The following is a 25000-nucleotide window of genomic DNA, read 5'->3' as shown; positions in this document are numbered from 1 at the left end:
AAAAATAATTACCACATATATTTCGATGGCGGCAAAGGTAAGGGGCAAGTGAACCCCCTAAGAGGCCTTGATTGGCTCGTCCTACCTGGCAGTTTAAAGTTATTAGAACTCTTTTCTAAGTTGATCTGCTAACTCATTAGGCTAGCTTTGTTTCAAAATAGTATAAGACCGCATGTGAATCACCTCTTTATCATTTCGATCTGCTCAAAGTACAACGATGGGAAACACATTGCAAAAGCAAGAAACGATGGGAAACATAATGCAAAAGCAAGAGGAATCAACCTTCTTCATTTGCCAGATATGTTTCGAACCCATGTTATCATCAACCAAGAAATTCAATAGCAATAACAGGTGCGTTCATCCATTCTGCACAGATTGCATGATTAAGTACATCGAAGTGAAGGTGAACAACGACGTCGCCGACATCAAGTGTCCGGGGCTGAACTGCGAGCAGCGGTTAGACCCTCTCACTTGCAGGCCGATCATGCCCGCCAAACTGTTCGACCAGTGGTGCGACGTCCTCTGTGAATCTGCAGTTTTACGGTTTGAAAGATGTTACTGTCCCTATTGGTTTTGCTCGGCTCTGATTGTGAACGAGTGTGGAGGGAATGTTAAGAAATCAAAGTGTCCCAATTGCAAGAGGAGGTTCTGTTTCCGCTGCAAGCTTCCATGGTACCCCGGCCATAGATGTGAAGAGAGTGGAGTGAAGATAGATATTAATAATGATATTCAGTTTGGCGTGCTTGTAGAGATGGAGAAGTGGAAGAGATGTCCGCACTGCGACAGGTGCATTGAACGTATTGGAGGTTGCCATGATATTATATGCAGGTACTCTCTATATATAATATGCATATATATATTTTGTAGATGGTCGATTATAACATGCCACGTAGATTCATCCATAGCTTAGTGGTTAGCTCTTAACACTTCTTGCCTTTAAAAAAAAAAAAAAAATTATAACATGGTAGATAAATAATACTTGAATCCGATCCTCCATGCAATCGGATTGCTATACCCACAGATTGCTGGCGAATTCAAAAAAATCAAATTACTAACTTAAAATCCGATTTGATCCGTGAAATATATATATTATTATTTAACTAATACATCCCATTAAATTATCATTAACTAATATGTATATTTAAAGAACATATTAGTTAATGATAATTTAATGGGATGTATTAGTTAAAAATTATTTAAATAGATTAAAATTTTATCTATTAGGTTATGGTTAAAAGATAAATAAATAATTATTATTATAAAAATTATAATGGATAATTTAGATGAAGCCCAATTCGTGAATTTAATCCGATCTGATTCTTTATTACACAGATCTGTCGCTACCCCTAATCAAAACTATATGACAGGTTGAAAAGTCAAAGAGCCACATCATATAAACATTGGCATCACACCAGATTATTAAACCTCCTAGGCCCTGCCTTCTGGCACTCAAACCATCTTGTCGCACCAGATCACTAACCCTGATATTGCACCAGGTCACTAAGCCTAGAGGATCTGACCCTCGAGTCACTCAAACCCTAGCATTACACCAGCCAAGTCACTAAACCTTGAGGACTTAGCCCCCGAGTCACTCAAACCCTAGCATCGCCCAGGTCTCTAAACTAACCTTCATGGCCTCGCTCTCAAGTCACTCAAACCCTGGCATCGCACTAAGTCTCTCTATACCTTGAAGGCTTGGCCCTCGAGTCACTCAAACCCTGGCATCGCACCAGGTCACTAAACCTTTAAGGCATGGCCTGGCTCTTAGTCACTCAAACCTTGGCATCGCACCAGGTCACTAAACCTCGAGGGTATGACCCTCAAGTCATTAAGCCTTAGCATTGCACCAAGTCGATCACTATATCTCTAAGGCCTTGTCCTCGAATCACCTAAACCCTAGCATCACACTAGGTCACCAAATTTCGAGGAGCTCGCCTGGCCTCGAGCCACTATAAGTTTATAACCTTACCTGGCAAATTAAACCACAATCGTTATTCAGTTATTGGTCCAAACATAACACAAAACAAAGGTAGGACCTTCTTAGATGTTTGGAACTTTGTATTGGGATGCTTTGAAGGACCTTGGATTGGTGCATGAGAAGCCGATATATGTCTCAACTCAAAACGAGGCCCGATCAACAAGATGATGGAAATATGTTGTGACAGAGAACCTTAATATCACATTTAATGCTCTGACACCATCATTACGTGTAGTCAAGTAATGATAAAAACCCATTTAATACTTCAAACGAGAGAGACACAACATAATGCATGACTCGATAAGAGGAATTGACCTCTTAGGCTCCTAAGTCTATCATGATTGTTCAGACGGTCATATGGCAAGGAGTGAGACAATAACCAAGAGGTTCATGATCTATAAATAGCACTATCTTAGAATGCATCAAGGCATAACAAGGAACTAAGGCTCTGTCATAACTATAGCATATTCTCCTTACCTCCATCTGGATTTCGTTGGATCTGTTGGAAATAGTGGCCTAGTTACACACACAACACTATACTATTTGGAAGAGAATAGAAATGGAGGAAAATACTTTTTATTTCACTTGATTTATTATTTGGCTAGAGTAGAGTATATGAATATATAGGCCTCACATATGTATGTGTAACCATTACATTTAAATGTCCATAACTCTCCTATCTCCCACTAACATAATCTTCAATATGCATAACTCCCACTAACATAGTATTTGTTAGGCTTAACTCTCATGACTCTTTATTTTACATAACCTTAACTCCCACTAAGACAATTTACTACCCACTAACATGCTAAATTAACACATGCATCATGGATACAAAAATACTTGAAAATACTAAATACTAAAATCAAGTTTATTTTCAACACCCCCCTTTAAACTTGATTTTGTAACTTGAAAAACCTTCTTATTAATCTTGGGGGCTTGATCAAAAGTTCGATAGTTGATCTTCAATTCCACCTCCTTCAATAGCTTCAATCTTCTTGGCCATTTCCATTGATGTGTAGGGCTTGTGAAACTTCTTCAAATGCTTGTTTGATGTCTTCACATAATCATATATCATCCTCTTTATACAAGCACACCATCGATCTTTTTTCTTCTTAAATTTTTTATGGATCTTTAACTTCACATATACTTCTTCTTTAGAGTCAAAAAATAATTCCATATTCACCCAACCTATATCAATTACAAAATTCTCCAAACTATTTTTTAAAAAATAATATGAGAATTTCTTATCATCCTGGGCTTCAATCTCATACTTCTTTGGAACAACTTTCTTTAAGAGAAGTTCATCATTCTCCACAAAATAAGCATTATTTGATGAATATGAAGAAATAATAATTTCATCAAATAAGTCAAATATAACTTCTTTCAAGGTGGAATTTGTAACCATACCTGAAGATGTTAATTCACCAACTTGAACTTTTGCATCTTCTTTAGCACTTCCTTCTTCTAAATCTTCTATTTTCACTTCATCCTCCTTCACTTTGTCAATCTCTTCTTTAACACCTTTTCCTACCTCTTCCTTATTCACCATTTCAAATTCTCCTTCAACTTTTGAATCTCCAAAATCTTCAACTTCTTTTGCATGATACACCTCTTCATTCTCTACAACTTTGTCTTCAAAACTTTCATAATCATCTTTCGTAAACTCATCATTCTCAAAGCATTGTACCCAATACTCCATGGGTAGTGATTCACCTCTATGATTGGAAACGATGGTCTCGAGCATCTTCCAAATACAACTTGGAATTTTGGACTCTCCAAAATACTCCCAAATTTCTTGATGTATTGCCTTTTGCAACACTACCAATGCCTTATCTTCTTTTTTTTTATGAAGCTTGTTGGACATGCCATTCTTTGGCTCTTCTCCAACAATATCCCACAAATCGCATGCTTTGAGATATGAAGTCGTGATGATTATTATTCTCTTGTAATTAGAGAACATCATCTTTTCACTAAGAAAATATATTTTCTCCTCTTCATCATCATCAAAGAGAAACATGTTTTTCTCAAATGTTGAACCTTCTAGGATCAACTTCGTCTGGCCTTCAGGATCGTCTAGGCTCTGAACATGAAATCTGGCTTTGAACATGAAATCTGGCTCTGATACCACTTTGTTGGAAATAGTGGCCTAGTTACACACATAACACTATACTATTTGGAAGAGAATAGAAATGGAGGAAAATACTTTTTATTTACTTGATTTATTATTTGGCTAGAGTAGAGTATATGAATATATAGGCCTCACATATGTATGTGTAACCATTACATTTAAATGTCCATAACTCTTCTATCTCCCACTAACATAATCTTCAATATGCATAACTCCCACTAACATAGTATTTGTTAGGCTTAACTCTCATGACTCTTTATTTTACATAACCTTAACTCCCACTAAGACAATTTACTACCCACTAACATGCTAAATTAACACATGCATCATGGATACAAAAATACTTGAAAATACTAAATACTAAAATCAAGTTTATTTTCAACAGGATCGGTCTTCTCCTCCTCCTTCATCCTGTACTTTCTCAGTATCCCTCATATATATATATGTGTGTGTGTGTGTATATATATATATATATATGTATGTATGTTTAACACACACAAGTGCAGCTTCAAACGTTCATATGACGATTTAAGCTATTGGGGAAGATGAGTCTATTATTACTATAATAACTTTTATCTATTGAGTCCACTAGCTAGGGCACTGTCAGATCACTAAGACAAACTTGGCACTGTGTCAGTTCACTGATACAGCGGGTAGCTCTGGCAATCAATCTCCATTTATTTTGGCCTCTCCACCAAACAATGGTTGGAAACTAAAAGCCTATATAACAAGCATACTTATTCTGAAATTAAAATGTGTTCCGTTAAGCATTTTTGGTGGTTCTATGCCTTTCAAGGATAGCTTTCAAGGATAGATGAGCGTGTTAAATAAGAAATTAGGCCTAAAAAAAAGTGAACTGGATGTGTCAGATAGTGGGAGAGGCTTGTCTCAGATTGGAATCTCAAAAGTGTTGTCTGTGTATTTATTTAAGCAAGGTGATGGTAGTAAATGTGACATATATTACTTTAATTTTTCACAATATAGTACTGTATGTCTGAATTTTTTTAATAATTAAATTTGTTTTTAATTTTTAAATTTTTTTTAGCGGTGGGAACATAGTGATGGCATATCAAATGCAGGGCAATTACTTTCTATCTCTTTACACACACACACACACACACACACACACACACAACAACAACAACAACAACGGTTAGGTTCGGGTATGGGGTAGTCCTTTTCCAAACTAGTTCTACATGTAAAAATATTTTTTCAAATCTTGTTCGGGATGTCCTGCATCAGAATTGGGATGGATTCGGGACATCTTGATATACATACTTTTTAAGATAAATTTGTTTTTAGTATAGTCAAATATTTAACAATAAATGTTGTTAATATAAAATTATCTTAAAAATAAAATGAAAAGAAAAATTATACCTAATAAAATAATATTTATTTGTATATTAAGTTTGGGTCTTTGCAGGTTTTAAAATCTTTTTCAAACCCACCTCTAATCCTAGTAGGATAATTTAAAACTAGTTCCAATAATAGCTATATATGCACATAAATTATTTATAAGACAAACAAGTACCCTAATCAATGAATCAAATTCTGATTCAAATCCGATTAAGAAATGAACGGAATTTAATCATCTATACAAAAACTATATAGTAACTACATGCACAGAAGCGTTCTCATGACTCTAGTGATGTAAAATGGTATCATGTATAATTTTTTTTTAAAAATTTTGCAACTTTGTTTCATATATTTGTAAATTAGGCTTCAAAAGTTCATGTATTTTTAAGTTATCGTTGAAAACTTGTGAAATTGATTCATGATATTTCAATTTAACCTTTTTATATTTCTATTCCCAAAAAAAGTTGTTTTCTTAGTGGCCAAACAAGTAAAAAAAATTATTTTGATATGCTTAATTATTATTCATCTTTTTGGAATGTAGATGTCGGACAAAGTTTTGCTACCGGTGTGGACTCAAGATTGATGAAAATGGGTGTAGGTGCCCGCGCCCGCGCGGGCGCGGGCGCGGGTCGAATTGGCGGGATTACATAACCTGCGCGGGCGCGGGTCGAATTGGCGGGATTACATAACCTGCCTTTGTTGCTTGGACCCCAAGGCATAAAGGCAATGACGCTGCTTGGACCGGAGAAAGCGTAATAATCTCATTGTTTCTTCTTCATTGGACCGGAGAAAGCGTAATAATCTCATTGTTTCTTCTTCATTTTTGTGAAGGGATTCGGGAATATTGATAACCTTTCTAGCTTCGAGATTAATTTTTATTCATTAGTTACTATTATTTATTTATCATTATCTCATTACAAGAGTGAATCCAAGAATTGATAATGAAATGGGCTAATATTTTTTTGGGTGATCTAATAATAGTAATAATTTTTTTTTTTTTTTTTCTAACTACTAAAATTTACAATAGAGATAAAAAAATAAAAAAACGGGGTGGGCTCAAAGCCCCCCGCCAGTGACTCAGAGGGTCTCTCTCAGAGACCTATCACATTCACGAGAAATTATTGGCAGCAACGGAGGTTCCACGTCACTTTGCTGACATGGCATCACAAGCCAATAGATTTTGCACTGTTGTATTCCTCACCCTCTCTCTTTTTCTCACTACATCCAAGTCGCAGACCCAAAATTCCCCTTCTTCCCCTTCACTCACTGTTAACACCTAAAAATATTATCTAAAGTAATCATGCCACGTGCTCGAACAACCCAAGGTCTGAACTATGGATTAGCCCACGATCGTCGAGGGGAACGATTAATTTTTAATCATGATGGTCAGAATTTAAGGTCGAGATTTAAGGTCATTAGAACTAGGATAAGGTGTTAAGCTCATGGCTAACCATGGCCAAGGTAGATCGACCATTAGACTAATGGAGGTCCATCGATCACTAGGCTGACGGAGGTATAACTGATGGAGGTCCATCGACCATTAGGCTGATGGAGGTCCATCGATTACTAGATCGACCATTAGGCTGATGGAGGTACATCGACCATTAGGCTGACGAAGGTCCATCGATCACTAGATCGACTATTAGGCTGATGGAGGTCCATCGACCACTAGACTGACGGAGGTATGGCTGATGGAGGTCTATCGACCATTAGGCTGACGGAGGTCCATCGATCACTAGATCGACCATTAGGCTGATGGAGATCCATCGATCACTAGATCGACCATTAGGCTGATGGAAGTCCATCGACCATTAGGCTGACGGAGGTCCATTGATCACTAGATCGAACATTAGGCTGATGGAGGTCCATCGATCACTATGGCTAATGGAGGTTCATAAATCATTATGACTGAAGATAGTGTCTCAACCATCATGATTTAAGATTTTCCTTGGTCATGGTTAAGAGTCTCAGTCACTATGACCTAAGAAATTCTCTCGACCAACCATGGTCGACAGTCTCTACTAATGATCGAGAGTACACCTAATTGATGGACAAGCTCAGTTTAAGATGGATCTAATATCTCTTCAGGTCATAATCACTTGAAGAATCTTTGATATGATTCAAATGAAGACCGGCTGTGAATCCCAAAATTTTAAGAACCCAACAAGTCAGGTCTGGAAACATAAAGAAAGCTTGAAATAGAAAAGGACAAATTGACAATGTCAGAGGTCCAGAACTACAGATGGAAGGTTCTCACCTACATCTGATGAAGAAGGTCAGGATTGTTAGTAATCAGATGATTCCAAGCCAATATACAGATCAAGCCAAGCATGACAGGTGCATAGAGCTGAAAATGGCTTGAAGACCAAAATCATCAAGTATGAAAGAATATGCACCGTTTAGTCAAAAATACTATGTCAGACACATTTGTATCTGCCCATAGAAAGATGTGCAAGTCAGTCAACCTGACCAGCTCAGCAAGATGGTTAGGAGAAGTCATTTTCTGCTTACAACCAATTAATTTCTAGAGAAACGATTTGAAAGGGACAACACTAGGTGGAGGCTTCTATAAATACCAACTCAAGTCTCACAAGCAAGGGGTCCAAGACCATTTCTAAAGCTCAACCTTTAGCATTCATATCACTTAGCACTTAGCTTTTACTTCATCAAGTTTAGTTTAGCACTATCAGTTTAATACTTAGTTCATCTTTCAGCATTCAATACTTTAGTTTCCATTTCAATCAAGAATTTGTAATTCATTCATCATTGTAATCAGTCAAGTTCAATGAAGAAAGGTTTGCAGATTCAGGTATATTTATTGTTCAATTAAGTTGCTTCTAATTGATATTTATCTTGAATGTTTAAAGTCCTTTCTTAAAGGTAATAGCAACCTTAAGGAGAAGGTCATTCCTACTCTCCAACTTTCGCCTGAATCACCTTAGGTCGGTGACCCGACCCGATAGGAATAGTTTGGCAAAGAATATTCGAGTCCATCAGGACTCTAGCAAGCCCGCGTTTTAGGTCAACCATTCATTGGCTAGCGACCTCAGACCACTTTGTGAGCCAAACAACTTTGGCACACCCGGTGGGACGAGTGTTTTATTCATGAATGGTCGTCGAGACTAGGTCACAGTTTCAAACTTCAGCCGGACAAGCTAACCCTCAAAGGGAAGATCAGGAAGAGAATCAGTCTGCTCCCATCATGTAAGATTCCAGGTCTGAGCATAAGGAGGGACATCAGGCCAGCCACCAAGTGGTGACTGAAAGTGTCAACAATATAGTGTCACGATTTGAAAGTAGAGTGGAGGCTTCCCAACGCCAAGTTGCTTGGGAGATCAACAAAAATATGGAGCCGCTGGTGGCTTCATCCCATATAACTAATACTCAACTCCAACAGCTGAACAAGGTGATTAATGCCTTAGTGACTCGTATTGATAGGCAGGTTATTGTTCAGCCGCCTAGGATAGAAAATCAAAATGATCGACAAGTGGACCAGTTTCCTCCTCAACAAGTTGGTCAACCAGAAAGAGGTGTCCAGCCACCTCCCATGGTTAATGGTCCTCGACCAATAGCACCAATTCCACCATCAGTCCATCCAGTAAAGCTAGAAGTGAATGGTCACTAACAACCAAGATGGAAAAATCATGACCAACCTAATGGTCGACCTCCCCATCTTCAACCTCAAATCTTGCCACCTTAGGCTGTGAACCCAGGGGGGCAAGAGGGACATAACCCTTGGCCCAATGTTCTTTTTCAAAACCAAGCCCCGCTTATGGTCATGACTAGGGAGTAATTAACTTAGGTCATACAAGAACAATATGGACCAGTTTTGAAAAGGGCCACTCGATCTACTTTTAGGCACCCATTTCCTGATTGGATAGATCATATGGACCTTCCCCAAAATTTTCGGGTGCCGAACTTTGCAACCTTCTCAGGAAAAGGCAACCAATCGACTCTTGAGCATATTGGCCGTTTCACGTTAAAATATGGGCCGCTCAATAATAACGATTGGTATAAAATGAAGTTATTCTCCAACACTCTCACTAAGACTGCCTTCAAGTGGTATCTAAACTTGCCACAAAATTCCATCCACACTTGGCAACAAATGCAAGATGTGTTCCATGATCAGTTCTATAGGACAGAACCAGAGGTCTCTGTGTCCAACCTATCTAGGATCCATCAGTTGCCAAATGAGGATGTTGAGACATTTTTGGCTAAGTTTAAGAAGGCACGAAATAGGTGCCAACTTATTTTGCCTGAAGAAGAGTTCGTTAACTTAGCTCTCAACGGTTTAGAATTCGAACTACGAAAGAAGTTCGAGGGTACTCATTTTGGAGATTTATTCCAATTAGCCGATAGAGTCACCAAGTATGAGAAAATTCTACGAGAGGAAAAACTCCTCTCAGGGGACCTATTATAAGGACCCCAATTATGAAATACACATGGTTGACACAGTATACAACGATCTAGAGGTTGATGCTGTTGAAATTATTTCAAAAAAGCCATATGTTTGTAAAGCTTTAGCTAAGCCTATAGAGACCGTTAGTGGTGTTCAACCCTCATCATCTTCAGCCAAAAGGAATATCTTTGAGGCTGGCAAACAATATGCTTTCGATATAAGTAAAGCAGAACAAATCTTTGATCACTTGTTGTCTGATAAAACTATCAAAGTCATTAGGGCGCATAAAATACCCTCAGCGGACGAGATCAAAGGTCGAGAGTATTGCAAATATCATAACTCCTAGAATCATACAACTAATAATTATGCTATCTTTCGTAATGTGATTCAGGCACAGATCGAGAAGGGGGCATGGAAGTTTTCAGAGAAGAAGAAAGAGGTGAGCGTTGACAGCGATCCATTCCCAGTATTGGTCAGCAGTAACATGGTCGAGATCTCAATGGCCAGCAAGCCACGGAGAAGAATTTATTTTGAGGATACTTCGGCTAACAGAGAAAGCAAGATTGAAGGAAAGAAGCCAATGGTTAAGGAAACTCCAAGGTCTAAGGATAACTTGGAAAAAGAGTTAAGAGAAACTCAACTGGCGTTGATCAAGCAAAGATTATGCCCAAGATGCAAGACAGATGTTGAAAGAGACCGAGAGAGGTTCCATGGCGACACATGTGGACACCCTAGAAGTTCATGGTATGAAAACAGACCTAGGTCACCCTCGTCTAGGGTGCCTGTGACAAATCGATTAACATGGCCTGACAGGAGGTTTAATACCAATGAGCATCACAAGCGAAGGCGAGAAGTGAACTCCAACAATCGGGCAAGGAACCCAACTCATGCTGTCTGGAAGCCTAGGGAGCCTAACTCAAATGTGGCTCGCCAGACTGAAACATCAGTTAACCGCCCAAACCATAGGCAAAGGATGGTCAAGCCACCGGCCACTGACGATGGTCAATGGTCAAGGTTGAGTCATCCAAAGTTCTCTAGGGTCAAGGATATCCCGCCAACATTCATGTCTCGCACTCAAGTGAGACGTTGGTAACGGATGAAAACTGAGTTAAAGAGAATGGAAGAGAAATATTCAGCTCCATAACCAGAGAATGTGACTTTGCTTAGGAGAAAACCTGCTAAGCAAGATTTAAAAAGTGATCCGAAAGGAAAATCTAAGAAAGATAGTGCAGATGGAAATGGAGGCACAGAAGAATAATGTGCTTCGTCATCCATGAAAGAAACCGAAGATGAAGCAGGATTTGGTGATAATGAACTCGACTTGGATGACCAGGATAATGGTTCAACGGATATCAAGTTTGGTTCGTTTGAAGGAATTTTAAATTGTAACATGGTTCTTACTTTACCTCATATCTTTGAGGCTAAACCTGATTAACCCTCCGCCATAGAGGGAGACATTGAGGTGATCGATGATGAAGGCCAGGAAGTTCCAGAGATTATGGAAAACCCATCTGAGTCGATCACCGAAGATAAGAAACAGAAAGTCACTGTGATAAGAGCTAAACCACGAAATGATGAGTCGGTGACTATTGGGAGAGATCAGGCAGCCAAGGTGATCTTTGAGAAGCCTTCTGCAGTAATGTCTCAACATTTGAAACCACTCTATATCAGGGTTTTCCTAGAAGGGATGCCAGTGTCTCGAGCACAAATAGATAATGGTTCTACGGTCAATATCCTTCCGATGAACACCATGAGGTTGCTGCAAAAAATAGAAGATGATTTGATTCCCACTGACTTGACAGTCAGTAATTTCACTGGGGGCAGAGCTGGGACCAAGGGTGTGGTCACCTTGGAAATGACAGTTGGAAAATATAGGACTATGATGACATTTTTTGTGGTCAACGCAGGGGCAGCTTACAACGCTTTGATTGGGCGTGACTGGTTGTACCCACATTTTTGCATCCCTTCTACCCTCCACCAGTTCATGATTTTTTGGGATGAGGATAAAATTCAAGTCATATGGGTAGACAATAAGCCTTTCGAAGCTCGGTTCCATGTGGCTGATGCAGTTTTATATGAGGAAAAAATGGGTCATGTGAGGCTCATTGGGTGTGATAAGTACGGCAAGCCAGAGAATGCGACAATGCGGAAAAATCTGACAGACTGGGACTTATCTGATTTATTCAAGGAACTATCGAGACCAAGTGTTATCTTCGAGCCAAGGTCAATAGTTGAAGTTGGTGAACAACAGGTTGTTAATGGACCAAGCCCAAAAGGAGAAGGAGAAAATGCTAGCATTTAAAGCTAGCATGGCACGGCTGAGAGCATGTCTCGCCGAGAGACAGGCAATGTTATGGAATGATATGTCGGCCAATATGGCCGAAATCATAGAAGAAGATGAGTCAGGGTATTGTCGAGATGTTATTCAGTTAGAAGAGTTAGATGCAGCTCCAGCTAACCTAGAAGATCTGAAGGTCGATGTTCAGGATCCCTTGTTGGAAATCAATTTGGGATCAGAAGAAGGGCCTCGGTCAACTTACATAAGTGACCTGCTAGAGCCTGACTTTAAAGCTGAACTGATCTTGTTGCTTAGGGAATATAAGGATTGTTTTGCTTAGAATTACACTGAGATGCCGGGTTTACCAAGGCAACTAGTTGAGCATCGACTACCTATAAAAGAAGGTTTTAGACCTTTCAAGCAAGCGCCTAGACGCATGTCAACAGAAATAACTATGAAAATAAAGGAAGAGATTGAGAGGTTGCTCAAGGCAGGATTCATCTAGACCATGAGGTATTGCGATTGGCTATCCAATATTATTCCCGTGGTTAAGAAGAATGGAAAGATAAGGGTATACGTAGATTTCAGGAATTTAAATTCAGCTACTCCAAAAGATGAGTATCCAATGCCGATGGCCGATCAATTGATTGATGCAGCCGCCAACAATAAGATTCTGTCATTCATGGATGGTCACTCAGGGTATAACCAGATATTCATAACAGAAGATGATGTTAACAAGACGACATTTAGGTGTCCGGGAGCCATAGGCACTTTCAAATCGGTGGTAATGCCTTATGGTTTGAAGAATGCCAGAGCCACTTATCAACGAGCTATGAATGCAATCTTCCATGACATGATTGGGAAATTTATGGAAGTATACATTAACGACGTGGTGGTGAAATCGGCGACAAAGGCAAAGCTTCTGGCAGACTTGAGGAGATCATTTGAGAGAATAAAAGTTCATGGTTTAAAGATGAACCCACTTAAATGCACCTTTGGAGTGACAACAGGGAACTTTCTAGGGTTCTTGGTGCATTGGAGGGGTATCAGGGTCGACAAGAATAAAGCCAGGGCGATCATCGAAAGGGTCGACAAGAATAAAGCCAGGGCGATCATCGAAGCTCAACCACCTCGTAACAAGAAGGAGTTACAAAGACTGATTGGTCAAATCACATACTTAGGAAGGTTTATTTCAAACCGTACAGGGAAAATCCATACTTTTTCTCCGTTTTTAAAGCTCAAATCAGAGGAAGACTTTTGATGGGAAAACATCACCAACATGTGTTTAAAACAATCAAGGAATATCTTGCTAATCCTCCTGTCCTCATGCCGCCAAAGAAAAAGCAGCCGCTGAAGTTATATATTTCAGCTGCGAATGAGTCAATCGGAAGTTTGTTAGCCCAAGATAATGAAGTAGGGAAAGAACAGGCAGTGTATTACCTTAGTCGTATTCTGACACCGATTGAGCGTCGATATATACTAATCGAAAAAATGTGTCTTGCTTTATATTTTGCTGCTCACAAATTGAGAATATATATGCTACCTGTTTTACTTTATGTGATTTGTACCACTGACTTAATTAAGTATGTGTTTTCTCGTCCAATAATCTTGGGACGAATAGGCAAGTGGTCTTTGGCCCTCATGGAATTCAGTTTCGAATATGTGCCTTAAAGGGCTGTAAAGGGCAAGCACTTGCTGACTTCTTAACCTACCATCCATGTTTGAATGTTGATCCAGGAGTCTATGATGCAATAGAGTTGTATGCTATTCAACTAACTCCTTGGACTCTAATCTTTGACGGATCAAGTGCAAATGATGTCAGAGGGGCCGGAATTGTAATAATTGCTCCAAATGGAAGGAAAGCAACATATTATTTCTTTCTAGACTTCAAATGTTCTAATAATCAAGCAGAATATGAATCTCTGATTATCGGTCTTGAAATACTCTTAGAAATGGGGGCACAGTCCGTTGAGATCATAGGTGATTCAAGTCTAGTGATTGGTCAGTTGTCCAGCAATTTTAGGTGCCAAAGTTGGAGTATGAAGTGAGCAGGGATCGTCCTAAGAGATCTAAACAATTATAGGTTTTTCAGAATTGAATTATATTTTAGTGCTTCTGTGATTGCCAAAAGGGTTTTGTTTGTGATTAAAACTAATTTTAAACTAAATGATTGCAATAAAGAAATAGAGTTTAAGAGATTGGAAAGAGACTTAGGGTGTAGGATTCACCACTAAGCACATTCCCTAACTCACTCACTTTCAACTAATTGGGGAAATAATACTATGTAATCTATATGTGGCTAACAAGAGCAATGAAAAGTGTAAACCATCAATTTCAAGCATGAATCAACTACCTAATGACAATTAAACTAAGTGTAGTGCAATTCACCCATTCAAAGCATGATTTATCAATCCAAGTTACAAATTTAACACACATTAATCTAGAAGATAATGCAATTGTGACAAAAAGTATGGAATTCAAACATAAGTATGGATGGTCTACTTACCTAATAATTGAATTGCAATTAAATTAATTAAACTTAAATTAAACTAATTAAACATGAATTTAAAACTAATTAAACAACAAATTAACCTAAACATGTAGTACCATCCATCAAATGTAAGCATTTTTCATCAATTTGAAACACAATTACAACTAAGCAATACCATGCATAGCCATCACAAGAATCAATTAACAAAGAATTCGTGTGTAAAATTTGTTTATCAATCAACCGCACATAAGACAATATGAGATTAATACAGATAATCAATTGGAAGAATTTAATTCATAATATTCAAGACTATACACTAATTACATAAATTAATCCCCAAAAAGTATGAAAAGAGAGAGAGAATAGGTTACATGCTTAGGGTTTATCCAACCCTAAGTAGAAGAATCAGCCACTCATGGTTGATGGAGTCGAAGATAGGACAATCCCCATCATCTGCTTCATCTTCTCTGAACTTTTCTTCCAAACCCTAGCCTGTTCTTGCTTTTTCCCTTTCTTCGCGTGTTTTTCCAGAGAGAAAAATACGATACTACGATACAGAAAAAAAAAAATAAATAAATAAAACTCTTTTTTTTTCTTTTTTTTTCTAATAATCTTTACCTAAATAAAAACTAAAACTAACCCTAATCTAATGGCTCACTGGGCCTTAAGTAACAATCTCATTAAAGCCCAACAGTTCCCAAAATGAGCCCAAAAATTAAATAAAAACTGTAATGTTGCTAAGTCCTGGGGGATCGATCCCCCACCCTGGGGATCGATCCCCCCAGAGTTGAAAATTTCCTTTAAGCCCTATTTAGCTCCATTTTAGCCCCGAACTCATTAGTTTGCTTCTTCATCTTTGGGAACATCATCAAAAGCCTGAGATTGACCGCTTTTGAAGAATAAACACACTATACGAGCAATGGGCTGCGACCTCCTTTTTGCCATTTTCTGAGCTTTTTCTGAATATCTTTGATTGACTCTAAAAAGGCTTTAATGGACCGTTCTTAGCTCAGTTTAACTTTATTACCCTGAAATACACATAAACATAAATTAGGACTAAAACATGAAATTAAGATAGCTACAACGACTGAAATACCCTAACTTAGGTGCTAAAATGTGCAACATTTAAGCACTTATCAGCTATAGTGCGGGAATCCTCTACCATAACCTCTGCAATATGGTTTCCCCACCAGTGGTCAAAGGATGAAGAAGTATCAGGATTTTTTGGGAATGGTTGCAATGAGAACTTATTGCAGAAACGGTTAAACCAAGAGGATACTCTATCCACTATTTTTTTTTAGATGAAGACCACTCATTCCAAGAAAGAAGTATTGAAAGATCGGAAAGGCGGAAGTGGGACGAGTTGGGTAAGACCAAATTGTCTGGCAAATTATAGAGGATTGTAATACTCCACCCCGCACTTGCTATTTGGAGAGCCTATTTTTGAACATCCATAAGAGATGTCCCTAGCAATCAAGAAACTAGCCCATGTTTGTGCATGTTCCTCTTGGCAACTCGGTGGAGCCAGGTCAAGGGGATAGGAAAGCCACAATGGTTGCCTCGGTCGATGCAAGAATGGTAAGAAAAGATGACTGGCTCGGTATGTAGGGAGTTTATAAAAAAAGGAGAATATGGTTTTGAATGATCTTTTTCCTGGTTGAATACGAGCATAATGATAGCCAGGGACAGGAACAGTGGTCGACAAGTCGAGATCGGGGTAAAGTTCGGGGAAATATGCGTATTCCCAAAGTTGTAACAGCCAGAATGGCCCAAAACAGGTTTTGAAGTTGGAAGTGACATACTCCCCGATACCACGATAAAGATAGAAAATCAATAAAGGAGCTAGGGCAAGTTTCTCACCCGAATGAAGAGCAAGGGCCAATTGAGTAAATTCCTTGGTGACTGTAAGCGAAGGGACACAGAATAGGAACCTATTCAGCCAGTACACTAGGAAAGAAATATGCTCAACGGTAGAGACCGAAGCTCAGTCCCCCTTGCGGCTTTGATAAAAGGCCCTTGTGCAGTGATACGCTCAGAGCTCCCAAGTTTCTTTGGATATTCGTAGGGCACTCGAGACATAGTAAGAGACGAATTTATTTTTTTGCCATGAGGCTTAAGCTCAGTAAGTAAGCAAATGTCCTGCATCGTCCGACCAATCATTCCACACCGAAGATGAAAGGCATTGGTCGAGCTCAACCAAAAGATGAGTAATGAGGTAAGAACCTCTTTATCTATGGAGATTCGGTGTTTTGAAAGAATGATGGCATCATCAATGCCAACATCCTTCTATAGCGCTTTATATTAAGGTTCAACCTGATCTACCTAATCAATTCAATCACTTTGAGGGTTCGGACAATTGTTGAAGAGATTGGAGAAGTCCACGATACTAGAGAACTTGCGTTGAAATGGGAGTTACTCCTCTGCTAAAGGACAATAGAGAAGAAGTGAAGTTGGTGGATCATCTTTGAAAGCTGGAGCAAGGCCGAATCTAGGAGGGAAGTCATAGCATAGGACACTGGCCAACACCTCGTCAACGCCATAAATATAAGTATCGATAACTTTTCGAATAAGCTTATCGGCTTGATCAGAAGATTTGCTACTGGCCGGAATTGTCGTGTTCTCAGCAACAATCGTTACATTTTTATTACCACCCACTGGCTGAGATCCTAAGGAAAAGGGAATGAAGCTAAATTAGAGGAAAATCAATGAGAATGATGATGAAAGCCAAAATTTTAGTTTTACTAACAAAAAGGAAAATGTACTTCAAAATACTCACTGGTCGACTGGCTGGAGCCAATGTAGTTACAGTGGCAACTGTTGAATTCTTTTTGACACCCTTTATCTAAAATTCGGTGAAGGGATAGTGCACAATGGAAGAAGAACTGGCAAGAGGAAACAGTCATTTGGCTTACAATGAAGATAGACTAATTTCGTTTATAATCATGTTCAAGTCAAGTTAAGGCCGCTCAATTCAACCATTCAGGATAAAACACTGAGACTGATTTTTATGCCATTGGTGTACATATATATGTGTATAAACATGTATCTGAAAATATGCACATACCAATAGACACGTTTTTCAGCGTTTCTTATTCTCATAGTGGTGGCAATCTTTGATTTGTTCTTTAGCTTTTCAGACCTCTCAAGTGGCGAAAAAACAAGGTACCGAGTGCGCAACAAACCACAATTTATTCAAGATCAAATGAGCAACTCCCCTAATGTTGGGTTTGTCTTCATCGCCACAAAGGGTTGCCGAGCTATCAGTGTTTCACGAAAAGATATGATTTAACCAAGAATTTAAGAAGAAAGAGGAGTGACGATGAAAGAATTTCTGTATACTGTGGAGACTGTTTTGGAAGAAAGGGCGTATCAAGAATGAGTTTGTATAACTCAGCAACATAAGTCCATGATAGAAGTAGGTAGCTGGTGATAAATGGAGATATTTAAAGTGTTGATTGACAGCCAAATGTGCAATCACGTGGGAGATCCAAGTTAAGCATCGTGGAGCTTTGAAGCTATAGCATTTGGTGTGTTGTCTACCGCGTCAGAAAAGATACAGATGGTTGACTTTTTAATAAAATAGCTAAAGCTTCAATTGCTTTAACTAGCTTGTGGCAAGTACAACAGTGCAGCAGCCGGTGATGAGCACTGAAAAATGCGTATTTAAACCCCTTAAGCTTAGGCATTTTAATACCTTTATCTATCTTACTTTACCGTTTTAGATTGATTTCGTATTATTTCCTTTTATAGGCACTTATCCCGAAAATAAACTAACTCAGCCAAATAAGAACTTAATTGAAGCAATTCTGGGATTAAACAAAGAAATGAGCAAAGTGGAGAAAGAAGGAAGCAAATGAAGCCAAAGGTGGCAAGCAGCAAAGTTTGATCGATCCAAGTTCAAGGTTCGATCGATCGAACAATGATCGATCTCAGCACTTCAAGATAGATCCAAGCCTTGACCTAAAAGGCTTTTCTTGAACCGCACATTCACTACATCAATTTGCCGTGTAGGAACGGCCTCGTCTCGTCAGCCGGTAAGAGCATCTTGGGCGGAAGACATATTTGTGAAAGGTAGAGAGAGAGAAGGGCGGTGTGCAAGTCAAAGCAACTACTCTATTTGTGGGCCCCACAGAAAATACTCTATCACCTTCTCTGCATACATAGAGCTGTTTGGAGCACCGCCACTTATTATTTGGCTTTGTTTATTCACTTTTTTTGCTTGTTGAATTGAACAAAAGGGCCAGTCTTAAAACAGGATTTTTTTTTTTTTTTTTTTTTTTTTTGAAACGGTAATAAAACAGTTAGTCACAGTAATAAAACGGCTATATTATTTAGCCTATAAATACTAACTCTCATCTTCAATAATTTTCATCTTCAATAATTCTCTCTCAATATTTTTTTTTAACATTCATCTCTATGGATCCTCAACCTCCATTTTATCGCCCACATCTCAACCAATCTGATATTTCCGAATTACCACCGCAATCCAATTATAATTTGGATCTTCAATTTTTTTTCAATCTGAAAATCCATCTCAACCCCAATACTCTTATTTCCCATTCCAACCTACTCAATACCAACCCGTACCACATCCTCAATTCCAACCTCATTACCAATTACAACCTTGTCAATACCAACCATCTTAATCCCAATCATCTCAGTTCCAGCCACCTCAATCCCAACCTTCTCAATCCCAACCATTTCAATCCCAACCTTCTCAATCCCAACCATCTGAAACCTAATGTAATTCTAGGCGTTCGAAAACAAATTGGTCCATTGAAGAAGATGAAGCATTATGTAAAGCATGGGTTGACATTAGGGAAGATCCAATAACGGGTTCGGATCAGAAACAAATCACGTATTGGGGACGAGTTCGTGAAAATTTTATTCGGCAACCAGGGGGCACGACGTCTCAAAATGTACCAGGTTTGCAAAATTGTTTCTCACACATTAAAACAAAAGTGGGAAAATTTTCTGGATATTACAAACAGATCCAACATCATACTCCTAGTGGCTTCAACATTGAAGATGCAGTAAGTTTTTTACTTTGTAAATTTTTAAATTTGTTTTTTATTAGCAATCTAACTAATTTCATTTATTTTTTATTTTTTATAGCTCATTGAAGCAAGAAATTTATTTAAAGCGTCAGAAAATGAGCCATTTAAGTTGGACCACTGTTGGTGTATTTTAAAGAATTCATCAAAATGGAATTCGACTTCCAACAGCAATGACAAAGGGAAACACAAAAGAGCAGTGGAAATCGATATGGATGAGCCTGGGGATTGGCCAGAAACTGTTCAACTTCTCGTTCATCAACAATTCAAACCAATCCATCTACTCTGTCAATACCTGGAGTATCAACACCAGGTTCAATAAACCTTGGCAACGATGATTCGCCTGCAATTAGTGTTGAAAGTTCGCATGGCATTGTATGACCTCCTGAACGAAAAACATCTAAGAAGGGTCGCAAAAAAAACAAAGAGGAGGTACAACATAACTTATTTCTAGAACAATTTAAAGATTTTACCCATCAAAGTGAGTTGATGAATGCCTTGGTAGTCGAATCTCAAAAAATGAAATTGAAAGCTACATTCAATTAAGGCTTGGAGAAAAAACATACAAAAAGAATGGAGATTGAGGCGCAAAAAGAAATGAAAAAGTTAGAATTTGAGCAGAAGCAATTTGATTTCGAAAGAGAAATGATGCTTAAAAATCCAAATGATGCTTTAACAGCAGCAACAAAAGCATGGATCATTGATTAACAAAATGAAATTTATGCACGTTTCAGTAAACGGGGTAGTTTGTGAAGGTATGTAATGTAATTTTCTTTTTCTACCTACGGGAAACTAATGTAATGTAATTTTCTTTTTCTATCTGTGGGAAGCTAATGTAATTTTTATTTATATATGTAATGGATATTTCTTTAAATCGTAATTTCTTTAAATTTCTTAACAAATCTAATCGAAACAAATAATTTTTAAAATATTGTTTATTCATCAGCAATATGAAAATTACATTTTATTCTACTACAACAAATTTAAACATCTTCATTACCAAATTGATTCCACAAATGTTCCATGAGATCTCTCCTAAAATCGGCATTGTATGATCTATTGCGAATCCTACTTAGGCGAGAGGAAATGTGTGCCGCCAACATTGATGGGTTTCGAAGGTAATGTGGAAGGGAAATTGGGTCATCTATCGAAGGTGTCCATTGCAAAATGTGTTCGCCCTCGTCTTCAATGATCATATTGTGTAATATGATACACGTTTTCATTATCTTGTTTAGATCTTTTGTATTCCAATAAAGTACTGGTTGATGCGTTATAGCCAACCTCATCTGCAACACGCCGAACGCCCGTTCTACATCCTTCCTAACAGCTTCTTGTTTGTTAGCAAATAATTTCTCTTTAACTGTTGTTGAGTGCGGGATGGTCTGCATCAAAGTTGCCTACTTAGGATATATACCATCAGATAGGTAATACCCCATTGTACGCCGATGCCCATTCACCACGTAATTAATTAGAGGCATTGAACCATTGATCATGCTCTTGAATACTGGGGAATGATCGAGAACATTCAAGTCATTGTGTGAACCAGCCATACCAAAGAAAGCGTGCCAGATCCACAGATTTTTCGATGCAACGGCCTCCGATACGAGGGTAGGTTTATGGCTTTTTCCCGTGTGCGTGTCATGCCATGCTGTGGGGCAGTTCTTTCATTCCCAATGCATACAATCTATAGAGCCAAATATACCTGAAAAACCTCTCTCTTCCCCTTCTCGAAGTAGACGTGCAATGTCATCTGCATTTGGTGAGCGTAAGTACTGTTCCGCATACACAGCAATTATAGCATCACAAAACCTCTTCAAGCTTTCGATTGCAATGCGCTCAGAAATCTTTATATACTCGTCACAAAGATCAGCTGAAATTCCATATGCGAGTATACGGATTGCAGCAGTCATCTTCTGTATAGGAGTGAACCCTATACGACCGAGGGCATCGGGTTTCTGGATAAACCATTCATCATATGTTGTAACACCGTTCAAAATATGAAGAAACAACTCTCGTCGCATCCAAAACCTTCTACGAAATATGTTTGGTGGATAAATCGGATTTTCAGCAAAGTAATCTCGGAATAGCCGTTGTGTTGCCTCTTCTCAATCACGTTGAATATACTTTCTCTTACGAGGTTGAAAGAATGCCCGCACCCTATCAAGCGATAATAATCTGCTCACATCGTTCATCCTTTTTTGATGGATTTCAAAAATATCTTCCCCATCTGAATCTGACGAATTCAATGGAGAAATAGACTCAAAGAATAGAGAATGGGCTTGTAAATGCAAAGAAGTGGACTTGATAATTGAAAGAAGATAGAATTGAAAAAAGATAGAATGAGTGATTTATATATAAATTGAAAGAACAAATAATGGACTTGAGAATGCAAAGAAGTAGATTTCATAATTGAAAAAAGATAGAATAAGTGGTTTATATAGAAATTGAAACATAGCCGTTGGGAATATAGCCGTTGAGAAAAAAAAATAAAAAATTATTAAATTCAAATTCAAATTTTTTATTTTTTTAAAAAATTAAATTAATAAAATAATAAATAGAGAATGAGATAATTAAGTTCCATACCATGGAATATTTGGATAAAAAAAAAATAGAGTACCACATCATCACTTTTTAGCTTACGTGACACTCTACTTTTTAAAAAGTAGATAGAGAGCTTATGTGCCCACACCACTTGCTCTAAAGGCGCCTTGAGCTCCCAACCCAGCCGTCAGAGACAAGACATCAAGGTTCATTCGCGTGCTCTATACACTCTGACTTGCAACTTAATTTAAGTTATGGTCAATATTCGTTAAAGAATGGGTTTGCATGACAATTGTGGATAGAGTGGTTGCGCTTTGTAAGCCGTGGTAATGCTGTTTCAATTTAGATATTCCTTGTACCCAGTGGTCTATACTTATTTGAGCACGTGAATCTGCTGTAAACCAACTATATCTACTTTAGTTGTTTGTTGTACACAACTATCTCTTGAGAGGCCCTCAGGGGTAGCAGTGATGGTTAGCGCTTAGGTTTTCACAGAAGATGCCCGAGTTCGACTCCTAACCTCTGCGTTCTCGGACTCACCCGAAGGTGTCCTTGGGTAGGACTCCATCCCCCAAGTTTGTACCCCACGGTGGGTTCTTAAAGGGCCCTGCGTGGGGAGTTCCTGAGTCATAAATAAAATAAAAAAAACTATCTCCTGAGAGATATGCATTGAGCTCCCAACCAGCCAGCCGATTGAGATGAGACATCAAGGTCTATCCACGTGGTCAAGTGCATGTCAGTAAATACGTTTGACTTGCAACTTATTGTAAACTGTCGGTCAATACCCATTAAGAAATGGGTTGGATGGAAGATGTTGTATAAAGTTACAGTACATATATATATATATGTATGTATCTTTATATTCATATGGCATATCACATATGTGAGAGCACAGTTTGTTGAAATGAAGGTAGAACTTCTATTACTTTTATACTGTATGAGTGGTTGTGGGTTCTCGAACGTACCAGTACGTGAAGGATGAAGGGACAACAACTTCAAAACCCATTGAAGCAGACCCAAAATCAAAACAGCTCCGGCGTTCGTGATCCTCAGATTCATATATACAGCGGCGAGAACCAAACCACCACCAATCGCCGTCTTCACACTCCCAAACCCCACACTCCTGGAGAGAGAAATACATGATCATGATGAGCGGCCGGAAAACACCGTCGGAGGTGGCGATACAGCTGCGGGAGACGAAGGTCGCGGCGGAGAACTGACATCACTCACGTTGTTCTTCGGCTACTGTATCTGTCGAACACGGTGGCTGCACTCTGGTTCATGGCCACGGCGAAGGAATCTGCCACCATCTCCATATACGGCAACAAAACCAACTTAAATAACTTCATTGAAAAGTTAACCAGCGCCGACACTCTCTCCATGGCCAACACCAGTCCAGGGGTGAATGATCATAATCCTTTGAAGCATGGAGACGACGGCAGGCCGTTTTTGTAATAGAAACCCATCACCGGTGAGGCACTGGAGTCAACCATGCAGCTCACAGAGCCCGCCATCATCACCATAGAGTTAATCACACTGGTTGTTATCGCCGGAGAAGCCGCATGGCCGGAAGCTCGTGGTTCGGTCATGACTCATGAGTTTGTGTTTACCTCCAGTTGACTCACCAAAGTTGCTAGGGAGAGAATTGGAGTTTTCGCCGGCGGCGAATCTATATGACGCAGTGGGATTGGCGGCAATAACTTCATGAAGAAACCCACTGGTGCAACATTATCCTTATGGCCGATGCCGGTTCGGGGCGAACATATTGCAGTGCTTTGCAATATGAAGACTACGTTTGTTTGATGACAGACCCATCACCGGAAGAGCCACTCATGCAGTTCCCGGAAGTTCGCCAACTTTTGGTCGGACTAAAACTTTGCTTCTGACCAGATTTAATGGTGTCGAAATCACTGTTCTCCACCAACGTCCTCAAGTGGGGCAGTGCGAAGCTCACCCAAAAACCCAAAACCGTTGGGTAAGGATGATGGGCGAGGGTGTGAGCACCATGTCCGGCGGTGACGCCATCGGAGTAGATGATGGCGTTTGTACCTGCGATGGAACTTGCATGTTTCTCGGGCGGCGAATATGACCCATACTTCGCCGTTGTTTCTGCTGGCGTTGCTCTTACTCTAAGACTGAGACATCAAGATGCTGCATAGCTCCTTTCTCTCTCTCTTGCGTTACATGGGTTTCTCTATTTCTCTCTCTAGAATTGTTCCTTAGCTGTTGTTGTGTTTTCTGTTTTGGTGTGTGTTTTGAAGCTTGAACAAGTTGGAAGCTTCAAAATGGCCTAGATACAAGTGGCCATTGCGGATAAGAAATGAATTTGTACACTTCTCTTTTCCTGTTGATACATGGGTTTATTTATCTATATATTAAAGGCAAAAAATTAGCCTGGATTGGTCCCAGGCAGAACATAGAGACTCGTTTAATACAACTCTACAAAGATTCGATATGAACCCATTTTCATAGAGTTGGGGGCAGTTGTTAACACCTAAAAATATTATCCAAAGTAATCATGCCACGTGCTCGAACAACCCAAGGTCTGAACTATGGATCAACCCACGATCGTAGAGGGGAACGATTAATTTTTAATCATGATGGTCAGAATTTAAGGTCGAGATTTAAGGTCATTAGAACTGAGATAAGGTGTTAAGCTCATGGCTAACCATGGCCAAGGTAGATCGACCATTTGACTGATGGAGGTCTATCGATCACTAGACTGACGGAAGTATGGCTGATGGAGGTCCATCGATCACTATATTGACCATT

General features: G+C 39.0%; 1 protein-coding gene across 1 annotated transcript; it reads left to right on the top strand.

Moving 5' to 3' along the window:
• The first annotated feature begins 217 nt into the window (after nucleotides 1-217).
• LOC132295725 (E3 ubiquitin-protein ligase RSL1-like) lies at nucleotides 218-2349 on the top strand. The gene is made up of 2 exons (XM_059794017.1): nucleotides 218-828; nucleotides 2328-2349. The coding sequence occupies exons 1-2, from the start codon at nucleotides 218-220 to the stop codon at nucleotides 2347-2349; spliced, it is 633 nt and encodes a 210-aa protein (XP_059650000.1).
• Nucleotides 2350-25000: the final 22651 nt, after the last annotated feature.

Source organism: Cornus florida, unplaced genomic scaffold (genome assembly GCF_030987335.1).
Source record: "Cornus florida cultivar Cherokee Brave unplaced genomic scaffold, ASM3098733v1 CherokeeBrave_3.0.0_Hap2_Chr02, whole genome shotgun sequence".
NCBI lineage: Eukaryota > Viridiplantae > Streptophyta > Magnoliopsida > Cornales > Cornaceae > Cornus > Cornus florida.
This window is presented reverse-complemented; position numbering and strand designations above follow the sequence as displayed.